At 38.7% G+C, this 17,415-nt stretch overlaps 2 protein-coding genes across 2 annotated transcripts; both read left to right on the top strand.

The window, feature by feature from the left end:
• The first annotated feature begins 1,916 nt into the window (after positions 1-1,916).
• Positions 1,917-11,794, top strand: LOC125900718 (ras-related protein Rab-15-like). The gene is made up of 7 exons (XM_049595902.1): positions 1,917-2,116; positions 7,159-7,219; positions 7,315-7,375; positions 7,456-7,533; positions 7,716-7,805; positions 10,693-10,758; positions 10,890-11,794. Exons 1-7 carry the CDS (start codon positions 1,987-1,989, stop codon positions 11,055-11,057), a joined length of 654 nt encoding a protein of 217 aa, XP_049451859.1. The 5' UTR covers positions 1,917-1,986; the 3' UTR covers positions 11,058-11,794.
• A 600-nt stretch (positions 11,795-12,394) lies between these two features.
• On the top strand, positions 12,395-14,554 carry gpx2 (glutathione peroxidase 2). The gene is made up of 2 exons (XM_049595893.1): positions 12,395-12,623; positions 14,003-14,554. Exons 1-2 carry the CDS (start codon positions 12,402-12,404, stop codon positions 14,354-14,356), a joined length of 576 nt encoding a protein of 191 aa, XP_049451850.1. The 5' UTR covers positions 12,395-12,401; the 3' UTR covers positions 14,357-14,554.
• The last annotated feature ends 2,861 nt before the right edge of the window (positions 14,555-17,415 follow it).

The following is a 17,415-nucleotide window of genomic DNA, read 5'->3' as shown; positions in this document are numbered from 1 at the left end:
CACTTTATTTGAATTGTGGTTTGGGGTACAAATCCAGTCAACATTCCATAATATATTTTTTTTTAGTTTCAGATATTAAATGAGTACTTCACCCACAAAAGACATGGTTTATATCAATTAGTCACCCCATGTGACCTTGAATTCATGACAAAACTCTTCTCACACGCCTCATCGATGAACAAAGAATCCAAAAACAGAAAATTCTTAATGAATTGAAATAAAAGGGTTTAACAACAGCAAAACTATATCAAAACATCTGTTTACACAAAACTTGTGCAGTATAATCCAAGTCTTTATTTATCCACTCATATTCTCATACTTCCCAAACACGTGCATTTTCGGTAAAACCTTAATATTTATATTTTATGCTATTGACGTGGAAGTGTTTTAAATAGCAAGGTTTTAGCAAAAGCACGTGTGTTTGGGAAGTACTGAACATGGATAAATGAGCTTCGGACTGAAACGGATGTTTCAGCGTAGTTTTGCCATTAAACACGGCCCCCTTTTACTTCAATTTGTCAACAATGCTCTTCTGTTTTTGGATTCTTTGTTCACTGTTGAAGCATGTGAGGAAAAACAGTTTACTTCACAAATTAAAGGTAAAACATAGTAAGTGATTAATATACAAGTTCTCATTTTGTTGGTAAAATATTCCTTTAACCCTTTGAAACCTGAGCATATTGGCTTGATTTCTTTCAAAAACATGGGGAGATGGCAATGAACAACTTAAAAAGAAATGACCCAAAAATGAGCAAGAAATTAGTAAAGTAGTAAAGTAGAAGTACAAGAAAATCACCAGAAAATTACGGGGGGAACAAAGTAAACATGTGATTAGGAAAGTTATACATACAGTTTTCTGGACATTTATCACTATCTTATCTTATTGTTTTTCCATGATTTAAAAATAAATTTGCTCAGCATTTGGAGGTTTAAGGCATCTGAACGCAGCACAAGAAAAGTGATGTAGATGCAAGTGTCAGCAGGTTAAGCAGACATTAGGAGCCTGAGGAGACAGGTGCCTGCACTCAAGCTATTGTTGATGACGCATAAGTCACATATTCTTTGTGATGTTTGGGGAAAGTCTGTGTATTGCATAACATCAAAAGTGTTTACATTGAGGGATTTCACACATATTTGGCAGAGTTTTAGACTTTAAATATTAAGATTTGATTATTTTTATGCATAAATAAGGTGAAACAAAAATAAATAAATGACCATGAATTAGGGCTTTAGTATTTCCCACCAACGTTACATTCTGACAGTGCACAGGTACAACATAAATAAAAGAAAGTTAAATTTTATACATCTTAAAATTAAATGTTTGGTATTAAGTCAAAGTGCTGTTTGTTGGATAAGGTTACGGTGGGGAAATCCCGTGTCCCGTGACCTCAGTACTTCTAATACCTTGCTACAGCTCTGCAACTTTTGTTTGTCTTAAATATTGGTTTTAGGATCGGCTGAGTGAGATGAGTCCCGCTGACACTCCCTCTGACACAGGCTGCCTCCTCAAGGATGCAGGTGGGATGCTGCCTTCAAGGAACCTAGGAAATGTTGCAAAACTCAGGAACGTAAAGTCCAACTGATATAATCTACAGTATGTGACTTAGTGTAAAGTTTAGAGGAGAAAGTGCGCAAATCATGACAAAACCAAAAGCAAAGGTGATGCATTTATTACATTACGTGGATTAAATAAGACCAAAAAAAGTATAAGTTAAAATACTGGGCTGTAATATAGGCCCAAATAAAGCCATAAATTTGTGTGGACAGTACTGCAAATAAATAAACTGCCTGGAAACATTAAGTAACCTGCAATATTCCCAAATAAACCCACCTAAACAGCCTGCTTTTATAAAATCGCATCAGTTGCTGAGTTACCTACCGAGTTCAGAGGTAGGGTTTTCCGAGTGTCCCTGAAAGCCGCACACAGCAGCACTGAGCCCAGAGCTACATGCAACAGGAGTCATGCTTTGTCCTCTGTTATAGTTTATGGTCATGGCTAAACAGTACGACATCTTGTTCCGGCTGCTGATGCTCGGAGACTCGGGGGTCGGGAAGACGTGCATGTTGCGCAGGTTCACGGAGAGTGACTTTGACCCCACACACATTTCCACCATCGGTAAGACATGCAACAAGTTTACAGTGACGCCTGTGTGAAAACTCATCCTGTGGCTCCATGTCGGCCGCAGCTTGAACCGGATAAACATCAGTATATCGTTTTTTTTTACAGAGTAAATGTTTAGGAGGCAACTTTTTAATTGAATTTAAGAAAACTAGAGTGTAATTTTCCATTTTGTGTCAGAGTGTTTAAACAGGCCTGCTGAGCTGGTAGGATTAGTGCAAAGTGCCTCAGGTTAAACTGACTGAAAAACTAGTGCTCACAAAGCTGCACTGACCACACTAACATATATATTTTCTGACACAAATATGCCCCTAAAGAAAGATATTTAAGGATGTTATCTGTCACAGTAACAATGGAAAGGAAGGTGCACAGGAAAATAAATATTTTCTCTGCCTTCAAAGTGTTAAATATCCTGTTTTTATTCACAAAATGACACTTGAAGACAGATACACACATTAGTGCCTCATATCACTGCTGCCCCTTTCCCTGGCTAATGAGTGGAAGGGAAGTGGCTTTAAACAAAAGTAAATTATTTCCACATAGGCAAAGAAGAACAGTCGACACATGCTGGGCTGTGTGCTGTGTTGTGGCTGTTTGAGAAAGTGCTGCAGTGCTGAGTGAATTCAGGGTAAAGGGTTTGAGAGCTGCACGCTGGATCTCAGGAGAGCTTTACATGGGATTAAACCCAGTTATGTGAGAAAGCTTTAGATCTCTGATGTTGTGATTATTGGGAAATGTAAGAAGGTTTCCCTCCACATCTGTGTTCCCCGTTTCTCTCCGCACAGTGTCTGTCAGAGAGCTGTGGGAACAAGAAGGCTCTGATACTGCGGCAGTTCAAACAGACCTGTTGGAGACACGGCTTTGCTTATGTTACATAAACATTAGTGGCACAGTGCTGACACATTTTCTAAATATCCTCCTGAGATCTGAACTTTTGTTTGATATGCATTTTTAATTTCTCCTAGCTATTTGGGATCAGTACGACCTGATAAGTATAAAAAACTCAACATTGTCAATGATTAAGTCTCAGTGTCCTCAAACGAGACAGTTTTAAAGGCTTGTTACTGTTGCTAAAATTGGTCAATTTGTTGCCATATCAGACTACAAACATTATTAATCATAATCAAACAAGTTTCAACCATACAATGTGATCAGGTTTTAGATCTTGTCGACTTTCGTGTCAGGATCAGCTGCTAGAGTGACTTGGCAGAGGTGGCTGCTATCTTGTTTGTACACGTATTAGTGTATTGTGCTCTTACTGCCACTAGATGGCACAAAAAAGTGTCCACGAATGAGGACAACAGGTCTAAGTTAAAGGAAATGGCCACTTTAGAATGAAAATACAGACAGTACTTACTGACCCTCATGGCGACAAGAAGTCCAGTGTACTTTTTTAATCCACAAAACTCGTTCAGGGTATCGTAGGATAACAGCTAGCCGGAATAACAGCTACACTTGAAGTGCACGGAACCCACATTTTGAAAATGTAATAAAACTCAGCTGATACGTTTCAAAGACGTCAGAATGGCTCATCTGTCATAATCCAAGTGCCCAGGATTCGAGAACGTTCAGAGACGTTCTTGTTCTCGAGTCTCGCAAGTTGCAGGCTAACTGACTATGGTGAGAAATGATGCTATAAAAGTGGAGTAAATTACATCTTTTCAAGTCAGTTTTGCATGCCGTGGCTTCAGGGCACTTGGATTACGACGGACGAGCCGTTCTGATGTTTTCGAAATGCATTAGCGGAGTTTTATTACATTTTCAAAATGATTTTGGACGTGGGTTCCATGCACTTCAAGTGTGTGGAAAATCCGGCTAGCTGTTATCCTCCGATACCCCGAACGAGTTTTGTGGATTAAAAAACTACCCTGGACTTCTTGTCGGCATGAAGGTGAGTAAGTACTGTCTGTATTTTTATTCTAAAGTGGTCATTTCCTTTAAGGTCAAGTAAACCCAAAATGTGACGTCCTCATATGAGGACACAGGGTCTCAGGAGGATGGGCAAGCTTAAAGGTTTTATGTCCCACAAGAATGACCACAGTGAGCTACACATGACGAAGGCTCAGAGGACCAACTGTGAAACTGCTTTTGTTTTAAAGTGAAAACACGCCATGACATAATGAGTTCTTTATCACTGTATAAAAATACATTTGAATTTGAAACACTGTCTTCTTAAGCCCAGTATCACACACGGTCGTATCTTTTCTTCCAATTATTAAAAGGGATAATTGCAAGCAGACAATCGATTACAAAAAAAATTATAGTACATGAATATACTTGCAGATACAAAGAGTATTGTGGGTTTACAACAGTTTAACCAGCATGATTTAAGACTGTCTTTCCTCTTTATCCTTTTCTAAACAGTGTGTGTACCCTATAATTTTTTTTTAACTATTTTACTTTTTTTAAAAAAAAAAAAAAAAAAAAAAGGGATGTGTAACAAAGGTATATATCATCAAATAGTACATATTCCAGTACAGTATTATTTTATGTTTTCTGTACGGATACAATTTAAATAATCTTTTTTTTTTTTTTACGTAATTTTTTATTATTTTATTAATTTATTTATTTTTATATATATTTGTAGTAATTGAAATAATTTTTCATTTTAGTACAGGGCTCCCCCCCCCCCCCTTTTTTTTTTCCACTGAACACTTGTGGAGGTGTGTCACTTTCAAAATGGCCTCTCACTGTAATCCAATGCTGTCACCTACCTTTGCTCACTTATTAACCAAAACTGCCTGACACCCCCTGCCAAGCTTATAAAATACTTAACTCCTGTGCACCCTTTTACACCCCGACAAAGACCTCAGGGTCAAAACTGGTCGGTATTTAAATGTAAGCAGCCATGTTTTAGAGTAAAAACTTTTTAACTTAATACAAATACATCTGTTCTTGCTTCATGTATGAGTGCCTGAAAATCATTCTTTCTTCCAAGTATTATTTCTAAGTTGGTTAGGAGACCAGGAATCCCTCAGTGGATGTATTATTTGTCAACACCAAAAAATGTGGCAGAGACTGTCGCACATACGGAATGCAGTTTGAGCACATCTTTGTAAATCTATCTTATCTTACCTGACACTGACTAAAGGAACACCATTAGATTTTTTAATATGATTTTACTGGAGTGTACAGAGGGCATATTCTCTGATTCATTTGAAGTCTCGTATTTAAATCAAACTCATGTGGATATAACTTCTTAAGCAGAAATTCTGCCAGCTTGTGGAGTCAGTCACTGTTTCACTCTCTTTTTAAATATCACCAAATCAACAAAATGCTCTATTCAGCAGAACTTGAAAAGCAAAAGTGCAGTTGTACAGTATAGTATAGTACAGGAAAGTATAGTGGAGCTGAAAGCTTAGACAACTCTTTGATTAGTTGCTTGACAGGAAGTGGATCTGCACTGTCACACTGTTCCAGATTCCAGATTTGCACCTGTTGGGGTTTTGCTGTCTGTCTTGGATGCCTGCTGCTTACGGTCTGGCACCTCGTCACATCTTTTTATGAAGCTGCAACCTCACCTGAGTGCTGTAGGGGTACACACCCATGAACATGTCAAACACAGAAAATAAAGCGAGAGTTAGAGATATACAGGGAGAGGGCTGCAGAGTCTCTTTGCAGATAAAAACACTAGTGGGTTATAAATGATGATTGAGAGGGAATTACTTTTTTCTTTCTCTCCACATTTTTTTAAAATCATGCATAGTATACCTTTAATCAAAATCAGAAATACTTTATTGATCCCCAAAGGGAAATTATGATTATTTACAGTTGCTCCCATGTAAAGAAAAGAGAATTATAAGAAGTAAGAATAAGATTATGAAAGAAGAGCAAGTAAATATAAAGTACGGAAGCTTATTGCATTCACTTGAAAAATAATAAAAGCCCTGTTTTTCGTGGTAATTTTTTTTTCCTGAACGAGGAGACGAGATACTTCAAAATCTCGTGAGAAGCAAAAAAACAGAAAAAATTACCCCGAAAAACAGAAACAAAAATACCATGAAAAACAGAAAAAAATTACACCGAAAAACAGAAAAAATTACTCAATAAAACAGATTTTTTTATTTTATTTGTCAAGTGAGTGCAATACGCTTCCGTAATAAAGCAATGAAATAAAATAAAGTAAAAATAGAATGTGCATTATGCTACCGTGTTTAACTTAAGTACTTAGGATATAAAAATTAAAATATTAAAATAAAATATGTATCGTCACTGAGCTGAGGCTGCAAGTGTGAAAACTGAACTACACTAATGTTATTAATGTTATTAACACACGTGCATCTACTGTCCTACTTTGACAGGTCTGCTGTAGAAAAAAAGCCCCATAAATGAACCATTTGATTTTATTATTAAGAGAAACATTATTTTTGCTACAGCTTCTCTACTATGAGGCCTTGCTGCTTTTCTGTCTTAAGTGATCTCTGAGTTTTGGACTGTTAGTGAGACAAAATAAGCAACATGCAGATGTTGACTTCACAAAAGTGTGACAGGTGTTTTTCCACCACCAAAAATTAACCGAATAATCAGGAAAATAATCAGCATATGAATCATTACTGAAGCTAATATACCACTGATACAGTAGGCCTTTAGTTAGAACAGTTTAGGAAGACTAAAATATAATTATAAACCAAATAACACACAAAACACACAAGAATTGATTTACTGACTTTAATATAAACTGATGAACTGATTTTAAATGATGCATCCTGTTTGTTGGCAGCAGCTCCTGTCCTGTCACATGTCACACATGTCGTGTTACCCAGCAGCTAAAACACACAGCTGTAGTTCACATCAGTTACGTCCCCCTGGTGGCCACACAGTGATTTAAAAGCTGACACTATGCTGTGCCTGAGCTACTACTCATTTGGGATAATAGTGTCTCTGAGCAGGACTCATTAAGTGCTCACTAACACACAATAGCCCAGATTTGTCACCAATCTGTCACAGGTGCTCGAGTGATTCGAGTTTGACCTTGTGAAGGTGTTTGCAGCTGCATCACAACATGTGTCTGTTAATGTGTTCTGCTTCTTTTGATATAGGAGTTGATTTTAAGATGAAAACACTAGAGCTAGATGGCATCAGAGTGCGAGTACAGATATGGTGAGTCATGTATGATTTTATTGCACTTTCAGTACGCTAATGATGGACATATTGTGTGGTCCTCCTGTGCTGATGTGTGTTTGTCCTCTGTGCAGGGACACGGCCGGGCAAGAACGTTATCAGACCATCACCAAACAGTACTACAGGCGTGCACAGGTGACCCCTCCGTATGAAGTTACCCTCACGTGTTACTGTAGCATTCATTGTTTAATCCCTTTTCATGGATTCTTGTCCAGGGTATCATCTTCGCGTACGACATCACAAGCGAGTCGTCCTTTCAGCACCTGGTGAAGTGGGTCGGTGATGTGGATGAAGTAAGTCCAATAAGCACTTTCATTTCACTCGCTCGCCCTTCACGGTCACTCAGTATTTGTTTTACCTCTCAGTGCGCTGCTGATGCTTCGTGCACATCCAGTGGCTTAGTGTGAGTGACAAGATGATGAAGTCCCTTATCTCGGTGCTGTCTGTCTGGTATTTGGGTGTTGTTGTTTTGCAGTACGCCCCAGGCAAGGTGCAGAGGATCTTGGTAGGAAACAAGTCTGATGAAGAGCTGAGGAGGCAGGTGACAAGGGAACAAGGAAGCAAGGTGTGACTCAAACGTATTTTGTGGGTTTTATTAGTGTTTTTAAAGGTCTTTTTTGCAGTATAACTTATACTAGTCCATACCCATTGGTAGCTTTGTCACCTTCTACCTAATTTCACATAGATTGACCACGTCAGTGAGTAGAAAAACGTGGGACAGACAGAATGACTGACTGACAGAATGACACACTGACAGTTTCTGTGATTATGTACAGCATACCATACCATGACTTAGTCATACAAAAAATAAAAAAAAACAGCAACATTGGTCCACAGGGGGAGCCACAGCAATCGGTCGCATTTTAGCCATTTTTAAGCATTTTTCTGTTGTTATAGCGCCACCCAGTTGCCAATTAGAGTTAAATTTCTCCAGTCACCTTGAGGCGTCTTGTTCTACATATCCACCAAGTTTAGTAAAAATCGATATGGCGGTTAGGCCTAGATAAGAAATTAGCTCTGTAGCGCCCCCATTTTGTTTGATCGGGTCAATAATAGAGGGGTCCCCTCAGATTATGTGTGGTCATGTGCCTACAAAGTTGCATGGTGATGGGTGAAACCCTTGAGATGTTATACACCTTTATGTGATGAGCCACTCTCTCCGCAATAAAAAAAGTTCAGTTTTAGTAAGTTTTCCAGCTTTTGCCAAGAGGGAACTTTAGATATTGGTCCTTAGATTATGTTCACAGAGTTTCATGCAGATCGGTCAAACTTCCTAGGAAGAGATCGATTTTAAGTGTTTTTCAAAAAATTCAATATGGCGGAAAATCTATATAAGCGGAAGTTATGGGTTCTTGAGGCAAATTTGTTCCTCATGAGGAGAGGCATCTCTGTGCAAAGTTTCATGTCTCAACGACATACGGGGCATGAGATATGCCTATTCAAAGTTTGCAATTTCAATCGGTTGCTATAGCGCCCCCCTTTGGCCAACTGATGTCATATTGCTTCATTCACATCCTCCCATGACCCTCTACCACTGTGCCAAATTTCACATGGATTGACCAAGTCAGTGAGGAGAAAAACGTGGAACAGACACACCCACAGACAGAGTTTTCGTCATTATATAGTAAGATAAGATGGTGTTAATGTACATGTAGGATGTTGTAGATATACACAGGGTGTCTGCAGGTCCATAAAAATCTTAAAATATCTTTAACTTTATAAATATTTGGCCTTTAAAAGTCATTAAATAGTCTTAATTTTAGTCAAAATTGCATATGTAAAAAAGTTTATTAAAGGTATAGGAGTTGGTTTCAACTTCTTATTGTTTGTATCTGTGTATTTATGGTAATCAAAGAAAAGAAAAACATAAAATTGACTTCTGCAGTGCCTTTTGATTATTTACAACACATTTCTCATGGTGCACTTTTACATACACACATACCGTCTATACAGTGTGGATATAAAAGAGGTAAATAAGAGGAATTTTCATTTGTTTTCTGAGGCAGTGCCTATGGTTTTTCATGTTCCACATTTTATCCTGAGTGTGTCATGCAGTGTGGGACTCTCACTGGTCTGGTCTTGATCATGACTTGGTTTCATTTAGGTGGTCTTGGCTGCAGCGCTGCCTGTTGGCAAACTGTAGAGAAACCTAACTCACTCTAATAACAACATTCCTACATAAAACCTACCTGTGCATTGGATTGTATATATAATGATCTTTAAACTTACATGCAATGCTTAAATAAGATAACGATGATTTGTTCAAAGATCAGTCTTAAATTTGGTTGAAAATTATTTTGAAAAAGTCTTAAAAAGCATTGAATTAAAGTGTCTTGTACCTGTAGACACCCTACATACAAAAGAAACCAAAAATGCCCCATACTCGTCGCTAGGATTAAATGGTAGGCAGACTTGTCTAAAGGATAAACACCTCAATACAACAGTTTGATTTAATACTTTATTATGGTAAAAACAGAATTTAATTTTTTTCCAAAAATCACCCAGGGCATCAGTTAATTTGTATAGGTACTTTGTTGAAGTGGAAACAGACTTCTCAACTTTTTTCTGCCCCTTTTGTTACTTTGGAACGACCTATCATTAAACACAGGAGGCGGCCTATGACACCACTTATTACCCACCAGCAACACAGTCTTGAGATTCCTCCCCAAATGACTTAACACCCATTCACACCTGGACCCATCTAACCCTAACGACACACATAATGGCCAGGTATCAACGATTCACATGCGACCTCAGTGACTCTGTAAGGGTTCACACCCACACAGAGTTTAAAGCCTGCGACTCCGCACCAGTCCGTAAGAACTGAAGAAGTCTCTTGGATGAGAGGTGATATGTCTTCAAGAAACTCAAGTCCAGTTGCCTACAATGTAGCACTTAGGATTACCTTTGGTTGTCCTTTTACTTTGGTTGTTCTAGTTAGTGCTTATATTGTAGACAACTGGACTTGCTTGCGTTTCTTGAAGACGTTTCGCCTCTCATCCAAGAAGCTTCTTCATAGTAGTCATTGAAAAGTGGATAGCTACTGATAGTTATCAGGTAAAACAAAAGTGCTATCCTCTTCCTGTTTTGGTTGCGCAATAGTTAATATGCTTCCTTTGTGCCATAAATTAAGCCTTCATTTTCCTAGGAGATCATACCTAATGACAGACAGATTTGCATAGTGAAAGCAAGGCTTATATGGAACCAATCGAAATGTTGATGGTGTCATTATTCTGTAGCCATTACAGTGCAATCAACATGTACTTCATAAAGATAAAGTGAAAACCCTTGACCCTTGTCTAGTTCCGCTTTAAAAACAAATGAAAGGCCAGTTAATAAGTGCTAACATCCAGTCTCCTAAACCCTGAGTTCATTTACTTGTGGAGACAACTGGCTAAAGCTATCAAACACCTTTTGTCGTACTTCCTAACCATTACAACTGGATCTTGCAGCTAGCAGAATCCTATGGGATGGAGTTCTTTGAGACCAGTGCCTCCACGGGCAGTAACGTCACTGAGGTAGGAGACAGGATGCAACTCAATAGACACTGTCACGTTAAAAATGTGAATGAAACACTGTGGGGAACTTCCTGCTACATTCTTAGTTATTATCTAAAGTATTTTTTTTTTTGACTTCCTCCTTCCTTTAGGCCTTCACTCGTGTGACAGAACTGGTACTGCAGGCTCACAAGAGAGATGTGGACAACTTGTTGGGATCTCTGGATGATTATCTGGCGCAGGCTGGACTGGAAGAAGAGAAAAGCAGTGAAAGCACCACCAACAACAACAACAACACACAGAAGAGCTGCGCCTGTTAGAAAGAGGGCCATCACACAGCAAATACTGTAGCTAAAGACATTTCATTCCCCACTGTGACCTGACTCAGCACTCCTCTGCCTTGTTCATAGATACTGTGACCTGTTGGCCAGGAGGGTGCTCCTTTGGTTTCACTTTTCTTAAATCAGTAAATGTAGTTAGCAGCAGCCACCAGCAGAGGGCTCAATCTGTTGCATTATCACTGAACCCTGCATGAAGGTAGCTCTGTATTCGTTTACTCCAACAAAACTACCAGTGCACACGCTCTCTTTATTTATAACTTGTGGAATGCACTGTATATCGACAAATCGATTGGTAACTTGTGGATCCATACCCAAGAGGTCGTTTTATTCAGTTGCAAACAGTGTATATGCTACAACAAGGTAGCCAGAGGACAGAGTTGAATTATTTACACCTCGAAACTCAAACCAAGCAGGGTTGGATTCTTTTACACAATGAGCTTATTTCCTCGACGGAGGCAGTGTTGTGCCATGTTCGATGATGATTGTTCTAAATGCAGTGCATGTTTGTTTACCATCCTGAACGTATATGTACAGTTTGTTTTATGAATGTGACTGGTATTGCCTACTGTAAGTTATGCATGTAAGCAGCGTTACTGCTGCTTAATATGATGTTTTCAGGGTTTTCTGAGGTGCCACAGATATGACATTTTAATATAATGTTTGAAACTCATGGATGTTGCAAAAAAATTAAGCAATGTATACATTAATAAATTTAAATTGCCATATTTAAAAGAAATTACTTGGGTATCTGAGCCTTGCTGAGTCACTACATTTGGATTGAGAGTGAAGTTAGGTTGACACAGACAGCAGGTTCATTTATTTTTTATCAGCTGCTCTGAAAGACAGGTGATCACATGTTTAAATTTTTGATGACTGAGGAAACTGATACATGTCGTAGAGATAAGCTGAATACATGCCATAATACATGCTGTTTCACTCTTTTCCTTTTGCAAGGAGCATGTCAAACACATACGCAGAGTAATACTTAAATATTAAAAGTATTCCAATCATTAACGGCACATAAATGCAAAGACATTCAAAATTTAAACACTTTTAAAAGCTTATCCCAAATAGATAACACACATTATTGTAAATGATGCAAAAACTACTTCACGTACTTGTGTGGTTTTACAATCAGTTATATCAATCTATCTGGGACTTGTAAAGAGTGTCGTGTGTCAGGTGTAGATCAGTTTCCTGCAGAGCCATTCGACACCCATGAAAGGCAGCATTCTGCCCCATGTGAGTCAGGTGACCAAGCAGTTGGATACAGTCACACGTTGATATCCCTTCTGCCTCCACTGAGGAAGCACAGGAGTCGAGATGACGTTCATCGCCAAGACCTTCTACGACCTGAAAGCCACCACGCTGGAGGGGGACTCGGTGGATTTCAACGTGTTTCGGGGACGGGTGGTCCTGATAGAGAATGTGGCCTCGCTCTGAGGCACCACCACCCGGGACTACAGCGAGCTCAACCAGCTTCAGAGCAAGTACCCACATCGGCTGGTGGTCCTGGGTTTTCCCTGTAACCAGTTTGGATATCAGGTCAGTTAACCTTACAATATCTGGTCTTCATATAGGCCGTAAATCTCATCAGTTTACTATATATGCAGATGATGTTTTATTATTCATGTCAAACCTGCTGTATCAGCTGACTTGTTAATACAGATTCTCATCCACCTTAGTGCTTTCTCTGGATATAAAATACATTTTTCTGTATTGCAGGCTTCACCTGAACTCTGTTTAAAGCCAATTTAATCAGTTGTTTGATCATTTTAAACAGAATTTTTGAGCTTTCGCTTTGTATCTTGGTTTTCCAATATATGTTTCACCCATTGAGACTTATTCCCATTATGCATTTTTTCTGCCTAATTGCAGAGAATATGAAGTCATCCTTGTCGTGGAATAATATGTTATTATGCCCACTCTTATCATGATGACCCATCGTCAGGTGCTGACGTAACATACAATGCTTTTCAAAATGTACACATTCACTGAGCAACAAAAAGAAACCTGCTTCAACTTAGGTTGCATGTAAAACATGGCATATTTATTTTCATGTATCATTTTCAAACAATACTGTACAATTAATACCACTTTATCAGGCTTGGATGATGCTCTCCCTGAAACAACCCTGACACTTCACAACCAGAGCAAATCTGACCTATTTTGTCTAATTAATGTTGTATTACTAAAGTGTCATCTTATCAGCAGAAATGTTGATTTCAGGCCAATGCCAATATTTCATTTTAAAGCTTTTCTCTGCCGATACTGATGATGTGCTGAAACTGCGTGCTTTCCTACTATAAAGTGGGCCATCATGATAAGAGTATGCATGCATAATGTATTGTTAAATCCATTACAGAAGAGAGTTGATGATCACTAAAATTAGGTAGGGAAAAAGTGGATATATCGGTATCGGTTATCGGTCAAATGAGCTGTTAAATATCAGCACATCGAATATTTGCAAAAAATCCAATATCATGTATATAACAGGAAAAGAGCCTGGGGGACGAGTCTGTACTCCATTCAGTCCTGATGCCATGACAGCAGCTCCATCAGAACAACAAGTCTGCATAGTGTGAAAATCATAGCTGGTACTTTAGCTTTGATATTACATTTAGATTTCAGTGTAATCAGCTTAATTCCAGTTATCACCATAATTAGACTAACTATGTGCCTTAGAGCCATTACAATATTGCCAGGAAGTACAAAACATCTAGGCAATATGAAAACAATCATGGGTGCTATACTGTAGGCGACTGGACTTTGAGTTTGTTGAAGATGTTTTGCCTCTCATCCAAGACGCTTCTTCAGAACTAAAGAAAGTCCAGTTGCCTACGATATAGCACTTGTGACTACCATAATCTGGATAGCTGAGAATCTTCACCGACAATATGAAAACAAACACTTGTATTTTGCAGGAGAACTGCAGCAATGGTGAGATCCTGAATTCCCTGCAGCACGTGCGTCCAGGCGGCGGCTTCAAGCCCAGCTTCACCATCTTCGAGAAGTGTGACGTCAACGGAACAAACACACATCCGGTCTTTGCCTATCTTAAAGACAAGCTCCCCTACCCCGATGACGACCCAACCTCCCTCATGCAGGACCCCAAATTTCTGGTTTGGAGTCCCATCAGCAGGACCGACGTCTCTTGGAACTTTGAGAAATTCCTCATCGGGCCAGAGGGAGAGCCCTTTAAAAGATACAGCAAAAAGTTCCCAACCATTGACATAGAGCCTGATATTCAAAGACTGTTAAGATTAACCAAGACCTAAGAATAGCCTTCACCTCTTAATGACTTCTCATCAATCACAGTCAAAGCTGATATGCTGTCCTCCACACTTTTAGACCTTATTAAATGAGGGTGATATTCTGAAAAGCTGAGGGAATATTATCTGAGGCCTCATAAGTGCTTAAGAGTGGTGGAGGAAGAAAATGAATATATGTACCATGATAAAAAAAGTGGGCATTCCTTATAGAAAAGCCAGGTATTTTCTTCTGTTTCTTGTCTTATCCAAGCCTGGCCAGCAGATGGTGCTACAGTTTTGATTATACACATAGATAACTTCTTTCATGAATTAACATTCACAGCACACACACTCCCAAAATGTTTGCACTGGAATAAAACCCTAAAATCCAATACTCTCTCTCACTGATGTATCTTTTTTTAATTGGACCATCTAACCAGCAATGCACCTGCTATGAAGATGTGTGTCTCTGATGCACGGTTGACAAGAATAGCTGTTGTCACGTCTGAAACAGCTCTATGTAGGCACGGTAATGAGGCTTGAAATACAGTGGGAAAGATGTGGAATTATGCTGCACGTTATCATTGCACATTTAAAAGCTCACAAGTCATTCCTCTGCATTATGCATCCTCTATGCTGCTGATTCATTCTTTACTTGTTGAGATCTTCTGTCTCAACCAAATTCACTGAATCTACATTTCCAAGTAAGATTTGCTGACACCAGTGGCCCTGCACAGCTGCAGGAATGCTTTACCACCACAGTGACACTCAGAGACAAGTCCCAAATCATGCATTTACAAGAGCATTGACCTTGCCACTGTGTAATGAGCTCTTATCCAGCTTTAATTTTCTATGCAGAGTGTGCATTGTTTGCAAGGTCTGCAGATTAGCAGTGGATTTTCTGCACATCCGCTCACATCCACATCAGCCGATGATGTCACAGCCACAGGCTACACAGACCAGGCAGCGCTCTAATGTCTTTGGCAGGTTGCTGCGGGGACGGCAGTGAGACGCTCAGTCACCTGACTCTGTTTTATATCCGTTTGTAGAAAGCCTGACTCACTGTCTTTGCATATCACGTTTGAATATTTGTGTTGTCGTCGTGATACATGAGGACATTTGATTAATATATTTCCCACAGGCCTACTGTGCTGGGGTTGACAGTCAGGTGAGTAATGTTGCCTATTAGAGGCAGCAAATATTGGAGGAGGAATACCAGGGGCCTCTTCACCACCCCTCTGCACTGCTCCCCTGCACACCCAGCTTGCAGAAAAATACCACCAAAGATTGTTTATGTTTGAGAGATGATTCACTTAATTCGATTCTCCAAAAAAGTCTCATAAAAATAATAGAATAAAACTGTCTCATCACACGCTCAATTCAATTAAAAAAACGTTGTTTATTTCTGAGGGGCGTTTTCTGAGCCAGGCAGAGTAAAAAGAAACATACAACAGGATATATGAATAGCAACCAGTGACCTCATCATAGAGACAATACAGTCCACAGCAGTGACAATACATGACCAACAGCAGCATGAATTTGTGTTGAAAATGTTGCACAAATCATCTCTCGACAACACTTTTCATTCGCATGCTTGGTCCAAATAACCCTGCATGTATTTGCAGCAAAATCCTCTACATGTTGTCTCAATCTGTCCAACTTTAATTATAACAAGACATTTACAGCAGTAGGTCAAAGGTCGCTAGTTTCCAATGAGCAATAAGTAAATGGGTCCTACACTGGCGCTCTCATGTGTCTGGTTACATGTTTCATTATTGTCAGTGGAAAGATCAAATATAAGCAAATTAAAACAGAAACCAGACAATAAATTTTGTTTAAATTAAAACAAACATAAGCAGTAAAACATAATAAGATGTGTAACTGGACCTACAAAGAAAAAGATACGCTTGCATGTATGCTTAGCCTTCTAAGGCTAATTATGATTTGTGATTTTGGACTTTATAGGTCAAATTAGAATTGAAATTGAATTGAAATTAGAATTTGTACAGCCCTTTGAGGCAGGCTTTTTGACTGGGCTACAATAAACTTTGACTTGACTATCAGTAAAATAAAATAAAATAAAATAAAATCCTGTGCTCTAGTGAATTATATTGCACCAATTTGTGTCTTTTTGCATCAATATATGGTGTATGTCTTTAAATTTGTCAAAATAAAAGTCCTTTACTTACATGTTTTTATTGGGAAGGACAAACACACATGTCCTAAACCCACCCACCCAGAACTCTTCATCTATGCCTGTATGGATGTACAGTTTAGAGATCAGCACCACAGTGCAAATGGTCCGTGCAGGATTATACAGATGATACGGATAACAGTCTTCATGGGTGTTTTGTTATGTGTGACGCCCATTTACTGTCAAAACACCTCACAGATCTTGCTGCTGGGTTATCAGATTTACAATTCAAACAACTTTATTAATCCCACCAGGGGCAGTTTGTTTGAACAGTAGACACATAAATAAATGAGTAATAAATAAAAATAAAAAAAAGAATAGAAAATAAAAAATATGCCAAGGAGTTCAGTGAAATAAAGAACTTATAAATAAATAGACTGATCATCAATAAAAGAAATAAAGAATTAATTAAATTATTTCATGTTTAATTTATGAGATGAATTGCAGTGCTGTGGCCTATTTCTCCCAGCAGCTTTGGGAGTCTTTTGTCATTAGTCATGTTTTCACCATCTTTTTTGTGTATGTTTGTACCGTAAAACTTCAGTTAAAAGCCAAGTCCCAGTGAAACACACAGTCCCTTTTACTAGCCAAGTGTAGCTACACATTTTGACAAATAAAGGCCCATCTCAATTAGAGGCCTGCTCTGGTTACTATGCAGTTCATTCTCCTATATGTATAAAACTGGACTGTTGACTACCCACATGAGCTATCATTAGTTGCTGCTTAGATTGCACATACAAATATAAATGTTTGAACTTTTGTTAATATGGCAATGCTGCACATTGTTAGCTCTGTGCATTTTGTTTTACAGAAACCATGAGCACCAGAGAAGACTGTAATTCATTCAACCTTAACGGCACAATGAAAAAACAAGTGGTGACACTCTTCTTCT

This window comes from Epinephelus fuscoguttatus, linkage group LG14, assembly GCF_011397635.1.
Source record: "Epinephelus fuscoguttatus linkage group LG14, E.fuscoguttatus.final_Chr_v1".
Classification (NCBI taxonomy): Eukaryota; Metazoa; Chordata; class Actinopteri; order Perciformes; family Serranidae; genus Epinephelus; species Epinephelus fuscoguttatus.
Note: the sequence above shows the minus strand (reverse complement) of the source record. Positions and strands in the feature narration are given on the sequence as shown.

Excerpts from the sequence above, each read along its gene's own strand:
- LOC125900718 (XM_049595902.1), top strand. The coding sequence starts at position 1,987 with ATGGTCATGGCTAAACAGTACGACATCTTGTTCCGGCTGCTGATGCTC. Across the intron at positions 7,534-7,715 it reads GGGTCGGTGATGTGGATGAA|TACGCCCCAGGCAAGGTGCA; the intron begins GTAAGTCCAATA and ends GTTGTTTTGCAG. Across the intron at positions 7,806-10,692 it reads CAAGGGAACAAGGAAGCAAG|CTAGCAGAATCCTATGGGAT; the intron begins GTGTGACTCAAA and ends TGGATCTTGCAG.